The 12442-nt window shown below is 37.3% G+C and overlaps 1 protein-coding gene across 4 annotated transcripts in view; it reads right to left on the bottom strand.

The window, feature by feature from the left end:
• Window positions 1-10855, bottom strand: part of safb (scaffold attachment factor B) — a 51554-nt gene extending 40699 nt beyond the window's left edge. For 2 of the 4 annotated variants that reach the window (XR_012101784.1, XM_073068871.1), the window contains exons 1-5: window positions 10637-10855; window positions 8680-8767; window positions 8411-8472; window positions 3647-3904; window positions 1607-1684 (exon numbers count right to left, since the gene is read on the bottom strand). Coding sequence is in view for 3 of the 4 variants with exons in the window: in XM_073068871.1 (XP_072924972.1) it covers window positions 1607-1684; window positions 3647-3904; window positions 8411-8472; window positions 8680-8767; window positions 10637-10786 (636 nt within the window). In the remaining variant the exon portion in view is untranslated. The remainder of the gene's footprint in view (window positions 1-1606; window positions 1685-3646; window positions 3905-8410; window positions 8473-8679; window positions 8768-10636) is intronic. The other 2 variants (XM_073068870.1, XM_073068872.1) reach the window with 2 other exon arrangements.
• Window positions 10856-12442: the final 1587 nt, after the last annotated feature.

Below are 12442 nucleotides of genomic sequence, written 5' to 3' on the forward strand. Positions count from 1 at the left end.
CAAGACAGCACTCATCACTTCAATAACTTTCAGCATGACTCCAATAGAGGATTCTGGTTAATTGGGCCATTGGTTAATTGGAGCAGCCGCGTACTTGGGCCAACACTTAAGGAACAAAAACTAATCAATAGCCGGAACTCACTTTATTTGATACATTATGTCAGTTTATTAGGGCAATAGACTGTTGCCAAACAGTTCCTAACTAGCATCAAACACGTGGACTTGTATGGCTGTTATGACACTATACTGCACTTAGAGCATTTTAAACTATAGTAACAATTGTGTGTGTTTAAATTGTGTGTGCTTAAAAACCAATGATTTTTGGTGAGAAATAAGCAGTAAGATAATTCAGAACTGTTTTGCTCACTTTGATTTCAAGCATTCAAGGCTTGGTGACACCAAAAACAGCTGGGAGTAAAAGTGAAATAATTTCACTACTTGAAGTTAAGAACTATGGAGAATTTGAAGGTATTGACAATCATCTGAATGTTAAAATGAAAATGAAGATTTGGAGGATGCAATCACAGAAAACATTACATTCCCTTATCTGCACTAGATGCCTACGCTGTTTTTTCCATTTACAGTTAGTCAGAAGAAAACAGCAGCATACACTGGATGAATTCCTCTGTTGATGGCAATCCGGAACTAATACAGTTTTATAGTACTGCAGAGGTATAGGTAGTATTCTAATTTGTTCTGTATTTCATTTAAATACATAATTTGTTACACAGTTAAACGGTAGCTTGCTTTTTTTAAAAAAGATACATCTTCTTAGCTCTTCCCATGAAGCTTCAGCTGATTAGGGTAGCCACTTAATTGGCCCAAAATGTACTGGTCCCAATGTATCCCAATTAACCAGAATCCACTGTAAATGCTTTCAAATTCTTCCTCAAAAGATGTCCTTAACCGTTTAATTCAGCAAACTTCTCAAGTCTCCTTCACCCCTGACAACTGTTCAGCACAGACTAGAAGGGCCGAGATGGCCTGTTTCCATGCTGTAATTGTTATATGGTTATATGTTCAAGCCTTTGCTGAAAACTTAAAAAATACTTAACCTGCTAACAGGAAAGGTGATATGAGGTCACAAATCATCAATGCAGAATGGCTCTATTACTCTAAATATCTCATAATCACTAGTCAAACAAATTACAAGTTTCAATTTGTCTTCAATATAACAAGGCCATCTTTGAACAGGATAGCAAGGCACTCCATTGTCAAAAGTTCATTCAATTTTCTTGATCATATATTGTTTTGCACTACTGCTGTTTATTCCACAATACAATAATCTATAACATGAAGGTAAAACTTAATATGTTCTAGTACCAATGATTTAATTTTTTAATTAATTGAACTCTAAATTTGATGAATGTTCCTTTTTCTAGTTATCACATAAATCTTTATTTGCCAGCATTGCTAAAAAAAGCAGCTGCCACTAGAAAACCATTTACTCTGAAATATTTTTAGTTCTAGATTTTGTTTCAATGGGCAGTATAAAACTAAATGAATAGTCTCAGAGTTGCACCTTAGTTCGTGTGTCATGGATTCCTCCTCTGTACAGCAAGCATTATTTACAAAAAAAAATTAACAATTCAAAGTAGTATCATACTTCTTTATTTGACATGGATTCCTCCTCTCCAGTGCAAGGCATGTCTGCATCCATCATGTCCTTTGAGTCATCCACAATCTGAAATGTTATATCAAGCACTAAGTTCATCATGCAAAAGTCAACTTGTATTGATAAGTAATCAAAATGACACATTGTAATGTTTTGTATCAAATCCAACAGCAAAGTGACCCTGCAGTTGCAAAGTTAGCTGAATTCAGTTCTTTCACATCTTTCCATAATGTAATCCACAAAATTTTAAGTTAAGCATTAAAATGAATTTCTGGAAAAATAATTTCTTACACAATTTATCCTCCAAGAATACTTCATTTATAGAAATTACATTTCACCAACTGTGAAAATTCCAGCAGTTTGCTATTCAAATCCAGGGTCATCATGCTGGGTTCAAGATCACATTTATGTCTGATAACTAGTTCTAACAGAATTACTGGCATTATCCAGTTCAGTTATAAGCCTAATTAATGGCTCAGATTTTAAGTTATGAAGATATCACCATTCACTGCCATCACACTGTAAAAGGATAGTAATTTCTGGAATATGCACATGCTCAGCTAAAAATTAAAATGCGGAAGTTTCTTCAGCAATTCCACTGCTCCTCTATAGACTGAGCTGATTTGCATCCTTCTCAGGGTAAATTCTGAGTAATGAAATGAGCTCAAGAACAAGTATGTGAATCGTCTACCAGCCCACCCCCTACAATCACTCCAAATATTCACTGCACAAGGTGAAAGTGAGTTTTTAAATGTCTGATCAAGCCATAATTGTTTTACTCCCTGACACTGAGAATTCCGATTTCCTTTCAAATATTTCAAAATGGAAGATTAATTGTATTTTTAAAGTGTGATTTTGCAGATTAACCTCACGTTGAGCTCTAATCTTTATTCTGTGGTCTACAATATTTAGGTACTAGTTAAGAATTCTGCTTTTGATTTTTGGTTCCATGACTGTCACAATTCCTTCAAACATGATGACATCCAAACCAAAATTGCAGAGCAAAACCTCGACAATACTATCTGTACTAGAGATGGTGAAATTTGCAATGGCAGATTTCTTAAAGGTTACTGCCAAAGTCCCGTTTCACCACTGAATAAAAAATTCAGGTCACTGAATAAAAAATTCAGGCCACTGAGTACAGATTCTTAATTTAATCCAATCTGAAAATGGTACCACCTGTAGTTTCAAAATGCTTTCCCCCCCATTCCCTTTGACTGCCCACATTGGTAATTCACACTGCACATCCCATGTTCAGTAGAAAACTAGTTTGAGATTAGATTCAGAATTACACAAGTTCAGCCAGTTCAGGGTAATAACCTAAAATATAACTGTTGTACTCTTCCCATACCAATATAACTTCTTTTGCTCTAGATACAAACTTGTCCCATTAAAGACTTGCCAACTTCGATCCACCCCTGCATTCATGTCTGTGAAAACCTCTCATTACTGAAGATTTAAAAATCGATTCATCGACTTTATAACAGTTAAGTATTTTTTAATGTCTAGAAGTGTTCTTTCAGCCTTCAGTGCTTCTGTGGATATAGTTCCAAGATCTTGAGTCTCTCCACATAACAGATGTTCTCTTCCCAGATATCCTTGGTGATCCAAATAATACATTTTCTATTGTTTAATCTTATAATTGGATGCCAGAACATGAACATGGCGCAACAACTATAGCCTTACCAATATTTTAGACCGTGTTATGAACCCTTTGCACCTTTATAATATTCAAAATATTGCTGCCCTTTTTGTGGTATTACCTACTTCAAAAAAGCAACTTCTAAAATTATGCATGTATGGCTTATATAGCCAAGGAGGAAGCTTTCATCTCAAGAGTCTGGATGAGATTCAGATCCAGGTCTCCAAAGACAAAAGTGCAGCATTGCAACCCACTAATCCATCCAGACCCTTCCAGAATAAGCCAAATTCCTAGATCAGCTTTGCTCTCTTTTACAGTGGATTCTATCTAACCACAATTGAATGCAAATATACATTCATGAAAAGTAAGTTAATTTAAATTCTTCATACTTCTGCTGGAAGGTCTGTGCTTAGAATCAGTGCTGACTCCAGAGGTTCTTCTGCACCCATCTCCATAGGTAGCTGCATAGTGATCTCTACAGGTAGTCCTACGCGTTCAATATTCTCGGTTAAAGACGCTGTCATCTGTTCAATCTCATTTTCATCAGCACACCCTGCCATTGCACCTTCGATGTCAGTTTCATTCTCAAAATTAACATCCAATGTTGAAATGTCCTGTAATTGGTCAACACTGGCTTCTATATCCTCCTGCAATGAAATATGCATATTACTTTAGCGTGACTAAAAATAGGCTAGGAAACACTGTACAGGACTCACACAGTCATGATGTAGTGCCAAATTAATCATGTGGAATATCTAGAAACTTCCAAAAAAAAAAAAAAAAATTCCAAAATGTTATGAGTTTTCACTTTAAAAGGACTGCAAACTGGACAAGTGCTTGGCAAAAACTTGTCAGAACCAATGGCAGAAGTCAAACAAGACAATCTACTGAAGTGGCAAGTGCATTTTCCATTGTGGGGTACAGAGAAACTGATCACTTAGTACTGATTCAACTAAGAGATTATAATAATTGTTGTACTGTTACCTTTCTTCTAATTGACTTAATAATTTACACCAAGTTGTACCAGATATATTCCTGCCCCATTGTCAGAATGCTACCAGACATGGTTAAGGCAATGCAGCAACATTTTAAAGGCACTTGGACAGATATACATTGATAGGAAAGGCTTAAGAAGGACGTGTGCCAAACTGGACCAACTTAGATGGGCATCTTGGATAACTTGCCCCCAAAGGTCCAGTTCCTACTGAATTACTCTAACTACATAAAACTAAACAACTTAAGTGAACAGAGCAGACCTTCTAAACGGAGGCCCCTTCATTTTAAGAGTTCATCATTCCTTCAATACCTACTTCCCGTGTTCCCAGATCTCAAACATGCTATCAGTGCTAATAATTACTATCAACATTGCTCAATTCCACAACATACTGATGGCATCTTGCAAATAAAAGTTGGCATTGACTGATGACAGCTACATGCTTAACTCAGCGGTGTGAAGTGTCTAACATCATATACAAGCTAGCGTACCATTTCCATTGACATCATTGTTGCAAATACACAAGTGAACTCCTTAATGTGAAATAGACAATATGACCTAGCTTGCTTATAATGGCTTTTATTGTTTTAACAATTTTTCTGACAATGAAAATAATATTGTCTTACAAGTTTGAACTGTTCCGATTTTCTCCAGAGCTCTGTCCTGTTTCATTTCCTCTGACAATATTTACCATTAAATTCAAATCTAATTTATATTTCTTAGTCCTGGCAATTGATACTGTAGTCCTTCAAATTCAACTGATTAAGGATATGCACAATTGCTTGCCATGTTCAGTATTAAAACAACCCAAAGTATGGACTTCCACTTATTTCTTGCAATCCATCTCTCACCTGCCAACCAACTCTATCCAGTTCTACTATATGATTATTCTAAGGGCAATTTAGGACTACATTAATTTAGAATTAATAACTACAACAGCAAATCTTTCAGAGAAGGCAGATACAGGGTTCTGAGTTGGATGATCAGCCATGATCATACTGAATGGCAGTGCAGGCTCGAAGGGTCGAATGGCCTACTCCTGCAGTTATTTTCTATGTTTCAGTTGTAGGGAAAAACGAGAAACCAAGGGAACCAAGGTGGGGAAAGAAAAATTTCACTATGAATCAGGGTCAAACACAGACCTCTGAAGCTGAGGCAACTGCATCAAGTACTGTGCCCCGCTAAGTTTCTTCAGCGACAGATCCACAAAATTGTACATGAAAAATGTGCAGTAAGAAATTTAATGTCTAAGGTTTGACCAGGAGTGTAATTGACATTATGAAATGTTCCAAACTTACTTTCTGAAATGTTCACTAAAAAAAGACAAAAGGACATTCAGCCCAACAAGACTCTCAATCATAGCTTTTTTTCAACCCCACAACCCTTAACCCCTTACCAATTAACAACCTATAATTTCTACCTTAAATATTATCTATTGACCTGGCCTCCACTATCCTTCGTTTCACCAGATTGTATTTACTGCCTGTATAATTCTTCAATTGTTACAAGATTGTGCAGGTAGAACACTTCACACAAAGCTTAATTTAGTCTGATATTATTGTTGCAAAGTTGCCCATTTCCAAAACACCAGCCATTTAGAGAAAAGCAGATGAGAGAAAGAAACAAAACCAATTACTTCTCCAGTGCAGTCAGTTACTGAGATACCTTCCTGGAAAACCATAATCGTGACTGTTTTAACATTTTGGTGTTAGTCGAGGAATGAATATTTTCCGGGCATAATAAGCAATTATTGCATAGGGGTGGACAACTTAAAAAGTTTCACTGGAAGATGGCAACTCTTGATAATGCAATACCTCAGAACATAATTGTCGCTTAAACCCAGAAGATTCTGATTCAAGACTTTTACAACTGAGTAAAATGGTGACAGGTTTTCAAAATTCAGCTATTCCTTCGGCCCCACTACTGTATTTTCTCCTTTTAACATTGCAGTCAATGAATTATCTGCACCACTGCTTCTGTTGGTACAGTTCTGCTCTTCTCTAGAGTTACTATTAATACACCAGCTTTCTAAAATAATCTGGAGCTCAAAAAAACTCTGCACGTTTGAAATTAACTCATAAGGTAACAAATGAGAGAAATTCAACAGAATTTGGTTTACAATCTGATTCATTAACCATTTCTCCTTCCACCAATATCTAACGCAAGTCTTTATGGCATGTTTTTACTCTAGAGTAGTTTCTTTCAAGACTCCCAACAGCACTGCAGTTAGACCAACTACTTTTTTAGCCTTCCACTCTCATGGTCCTCACAAACCACCTACATTGAAGATAACTGCATCATTATCACTTGTAAACCTTCTTAAAGTCAAATGGTTCAATTCTGGCAGTAAACAATATCATAAACAGTAAATTTTATAGCATTTTTGTTCCTCTAACATGTGTAAGATAAAAGTACTAGCTCCAATGAACTAGGCAGCATAAATGTGGCATCTATTTTTGCCCTTTATTATGCTTCTTGTCCTGCTTGAATCCTTTTGCTAGTATGTCATAGTTTGAACTACCTACATTTTAAAAGTGATTCAGTGTCTCACTCAGGTGAATGCTGACAAAGAAAATATAAAATGATAAAGCCTACAAAAAGGAAACAGATGGAAAACTGCTTTGAAAGAATCCACTGAGAGCTCAGTTTGCCACCGTTCTTAGAAATACTTGGTGACACAATAACTACCAGCTAGAAGGCATCCATTTACATTGTGACTGGAAATTCATTTCTGGCCATCAATAATCTGCACAATTAGTGCAGTATATGAAGTAAATTGATTCTGAGGACTGCAAGCATTCAAAAGGCAAATTTGTTATTTTTATACACTTTAAGAGACAGGGAATATAAACTTTAAGGCCTCCCAGCAAGAAAATCACAGAACACTTTCTGAAGGTTTCAGTCACAAGTACTTTGCCATACAATTTACAATAATAGATACTTCTGGTAAAATGAGAAATGACCAGGTGAAAAGTAGTTGAGCTAACATTTTATGATCTTTGTGATATTGTTCTTTACAGGAGACTGCAATATACAACTATACTGTGAACACATTAGACAGAATTTTACTTGGACATTTAATTGCTTATAATCAAAAACTTCTTTAAGAATATCTGAATGCATTAAAATACAAAACCTGAAAGCCAGTTATGCACATACTTAATTTTCTTGTACATTCAGCACACAAATTGGCATCGAAGGAACCCAAAAGAACTGAAATGAATAATGAACTGAATAACAGGTGAAGTAATGAAATATCCAAAGAAGAACAAAAACAATTCACAAAATGTAATTAAGTATTTGAAACATTGTCATTACTAATGACAAGAACAGGGCAGAGCAAAAATAGTAACAGGAAATATAACAGAAAGTACATTGTTATATAAAAATATATACTGGAAATATTTTCTGTTGAAGCTTGTTAATGGAGATCACAATGCAACTTTAATGAAAGGCAAGTGCTGGTCTTAGTTTAGTATCCCTTCCATGCCTATTATACAATAAAACCACTGTATTCAAAAGGCATAGTATAATTATTTCATTCAGATGCTAATTTTTCCTGTACTGGAATGCATTTTGCAGAATAAGACAATAAAAATGACTATGAAAAGTAATTCTGTACATAAAATCTACAACATACCGCTATATCAGTAAGCACAAACATTACCAATGAAAATTCACCATTTCTTAGAATTTTTTAAACATCACCATATATTGAAAAAGGATGACATGACAATCTTTGATGTGGGTGGAAATTTAATTTAAGCCATAGCTATGACAACAATGTCAAAGAATGGAACGCAAAGATTTTTGTGGGTCATGTGACCAACATTCATGCAGCCAGATATTCCAAAGTAGCTAGCATCATATAATTAAGTAAAACTATAAATTAAATGAATATTGAAGTTCAGTTTAGATGCCCAAAGCACATGAATGGATAAACTCACTTTACTGGGATCTTGCTGTAATACTTTAGGGAATAAAGTAGCAAAATTCACACTGTTAAAAAGTTTACAATTAGAAGTGATGGAAATTTTCAATGACATATGATTCTAAATCCTCTCATGTCAAAAATTCATTGCTAATATTTTAATCTTACTTTTTATTTTGTAATAGTACTTTAACTGACATTGCATCGAACAATAGTCCAGTCACCAACCTGGCCATCCCCAGAATCTTCCTCCAATCCATCATCTGTTCCATCATCCTCTGCTCTCCGACCTATATCAAAAGGGTAAGTGCCAAAATTTCAATGTGTGTTTGCTTATGCAGTAATTAAGTGTTAACAGTACATCATTCAAACTGGAGTACAGAAAAGTTGACTATTAATACCAGCTCATCTCTCATGGGATTCCGTAGAAATAAGAGTAGAAAAATGGTGATAAAAAAAAATACCATGAGTTCAACATTTGTTATTAATACACATACCTTTTCCTGTTCGCTTTGGTACTTTTCTTCCTGGAGTATCTGCTGCAATTGGAATTTCATCTGGATTCCCACCTTCCTCTTCTATCACCTAAAAGACAGTACAATTATACAAAAAATTGTAAAGATTAGATTTTACAAACATGAGAAAATCTGCAGATGCTGGAAATCCAAGCCACACACACAAAATACTGGAGGAAGTCAGCAGGTCTATGGAAAAGAATACAGTCAATGTATATTAGAACTTCAAAATATAGAGTGAAATGTGTTGTTTTTGCATAAACAACTAACATAATCCAAGGGTTGCATTGGGGTCAGCATTTAAGTGTTGCCATGCTTCCAGTACCAACAGAGCATGCCCACAACTCACTAATCCTAACCATACATCTTTGAAATGTTGGAGGGAACCAGAACACCCAGAAGAAACCCATGCAGTCACAAGGAGAATGTACAAAAATGCCTTATTGGACAGCAGCGGGAATCAACAGAGATGGCTGGTGCTGTAAGGCGGTTGCACTAACCATTACACTAATATGCTACCCAACAAATGAATTGTTTTATATTTTAAAAAGGAATAAACTTAAACATCTGAACTCAAATTTCTTAGAATAAATTAAAATCTGGAAATTGAAAGATCAGCCAAAAGAAATCACATCTAAACCTTAGCATCCAAATTAAATATTTTAACAATAACATCTTAAAATACTAGACTGCTGAAATGCTTTAAAAATGTGTTCATAGTTGTAATGTTGAAATTAATTCAGCCCAATTGTATAGAGCAAGACATCAGAAGAGCTTATGTGGCAATAACGATGATTGGGACACTGTGCTGGGGATCACACAAGGTTTCAATTTGGTAACTCCAAAAGACAGCGCCATCAACAGTTACAAACTTCAGGATGACTCCCGAGTGCCAATGTGGATTTTTTTAGGTCAATTTCAGCCATTAGGAATGACGTCACCGTTCAGCAACTGGAGTGATTGTGCTATTTCAGTCTCACTCGAAGATAATGATTTGAATTATACATATTAAAGTCACATTTATCTATTATAAATTCTCTTCACTGCTGGAGGTGCCTTTGGCCATCACTCCTGCACTCTAGAACTTTCTTCTAGCAATATAACCCATCTTCCCACATTTTAACTCTTCAACCACACCATCTTTTCTGATGTTTAAACTCTCAAGCCCTTTGTTCGCCTTGTAAAGGTCTTTAAATGTGAGAGATATGGCATACATTCTAAATATTAAATATCAACTTTTTAATTGGCCCATAACTAACTCTTTCACTGTTAGAAACAACACGTGTCAAGCAGTAACTCCATCGATAAATATTGAAAAATTAAGAGGATAATTAAAGAAATACAAATACTTGTACCATTTATCGAGCTTATTTGTATAGAAATTTTGATTTGAAGTTTGCTGTTGTCAAAAGATGTAGCCTCAATGAATGGAAACATTTTTACCTGGGCCTTTCGAATGTTGTTTAATTTTTGAATAATATTCTCAATTTAATTTTTCAAATAACTTACCCTCAGCTCTTGGATTGGAAAAAAACGGAATGCAATTCATCATGTGCGATAACGAAAGTCACGTGCAAGGATTAATACAGATAATTCAGTCAGGATTATTAAAGGAGAAATGTTAAGATTTCCCAAAACTGGATAACAGAGCAAATTTTATGTGAAAGTTGGGCATTAGAGGTCCCACTGGATAAGATATCGGAATGCTTGCAATCTTGAAAAAGGCTTTACATATGAAAATATGAGGAATTTACAGAAATACATTTAAAGGCTTGAGCGCTTGGAATATGTCAACATTAAACCGAGAGAGAGAGCCTGGGACTGTCAGGCGCTGCGGTCCCAACCCTAGACCTAAAGATGTCTTCTGTCCCGGTAAGGGTGAAAACAACGGCCTACGGACAAGGCCTGGCGGTCGGCGCCTCCGTTAACAGCCCCTCACCTTGCGCAGCCGTTCTACCAGCACACTCTTGTTGCCACTAGTATCGAGGTTTCTCTTCTTCAGCTGTGCCTTCAGGTCCACCACCCTCAGCTCGGTGATCCTGCGCAATTCATCCGCCGCCTCAACGAGCGCCACGCTCTCCGCCGCCATCACTTCGCTCTACCACACCACCACTGGAAAATAAAATGGCGCCGTCTGCTGCAGGAGACCAGAGCAACCTGCTGCGCGTGCGTGGAAGCTTCAAAGCGCGGGAGGCCGGTCCACGCCTGCGCACACGGCGTTGCTCCCCTTCTCTTTCCCCCCCTTCTCTTTCCCCTCCTTCTTCCTCTTTATCTTCCCCCTCATCTCTCCGTCTTCCCCTCCCTCTTCCTCTTTATCTTCCCCTCCCCCTCCCCTCTTCCATTCCCCCCTCCCTCTCCCCCTCCCCCTCCCTCTCCCCCTCCCTCTCCCCCTCCCCCTCCCTCCCTCCCTCCCTCCCTCTCCCCCTCCCCCTCCCCCTCACTTTCCCCCGCGCCCTCCAAAAACGCTCACTGAGTGGGGTGAGCCGTGGCGTCTAACTGCTGTGACGCCGTAAACTGCCTCCATTCTCCTTATTTTAACTGTCCTACATCACCGGCGACGATCGTGGGATGTACAGCTCTTCCCCAGGTTTCCTGACCATTGCTTTTTTTTAGATTTACCCATACTCCACATATGATCGAAAGCTCATACGTTAGGCCTACACCAACTTCTTTCCCATATTTGCCAGTTGCTTTTAATATTTAATTATCTAGAAATACTTGATTTTCAAACCCAGTCACTTTGCAAGCATTTAACAGCAATTTGATAATATTTTTATTCTGTTCGTGTCTCTAGTTTGTCTGGTTATGATTCAGACATGTTTAATTCAAACAATCTTGAATACTACAGTAACATACAAAATATCAGAAGAGCTCAGAACGTCAATCAGCATTTATTGGAGAGAAATAAACAGGCGATATTTTGGACCAACATCATTTTGTTTGTCACTTGAGCATCTACAGAATCTACAGAATCTCTTGTGGCTCAAGTAAAAATACAAGAGATAAGGTGAGTCAGCGATCAGCTAGTAGAGGCTGTTGCCTCCCAACCCCGATTATTAAGATCCAGTCCTGACCCTGTTTCCAGCCCAAAGTTTGCACATTCTCCCTGGGACTAGGTGACCTTATTCCAGAGCTGTTGTTTTCTTCCCACATCCCCCCAAAAATTACAAGTTGGTAGTTAGTTTGGCCATTGTAAATTGCCCCCCCGAGTAGGTGAATGGTAAAATCTGGGGAAGATTATTGGCATGTGAGGAAGATAAAATGGGTCAAGTATAACTTGGTGCTTGATTGTAGACTCAGTGGGCCTGTCTGTTTTCATGCTGTATGACTGTATTGCAAAACCTTTTAAAATAGTAGTGAAGTTGATGGAGCTGGAGGATAAAATGAGAACTTTAAGGAAACAGACAAGTTTACTCTGGGTGCTCTGGTTTTCTCCCACAGTCCAAAGATACCATTTAGTAGATTAATTGGTCATTGTAAATTGACCATGATTAGGCTAGGATTAAACTGAGAGATCGATGGGTGGCACGGCTCAAAGGGCCTATTCTGTGTGATAGTTAGAGGGCCTGAATGTGAAAATTACTTTCACTCTGATGGCCTACGTCCTAGAGTTCTACAAAGATAGTGCATGCATTGGTCATGATCTAACATACTTCAGATTCTGAATGACCACAAATGGAATACCACTATTCAGGAAAAGAAGTGGAATTGACAGTAGCAGAACTAGTTCTTACCATGAACATCT

The sequence above is a fragment of the Hemitrygon akajei genome, chromosome 16 (assembly GCF_048418815.1).
Source record: "Hemitrygon akajei chromosome 16, sHemAka1.3, whole genome shotgun sequence".
In the NCBI taxonomy this organism is placed as follows: Eukaryota; Metazoa; Chordata; class Chondrichthyes; order Myliobatiformes; family Dasyatidae; genus Hemitrygon; species Hemitrygon akajei.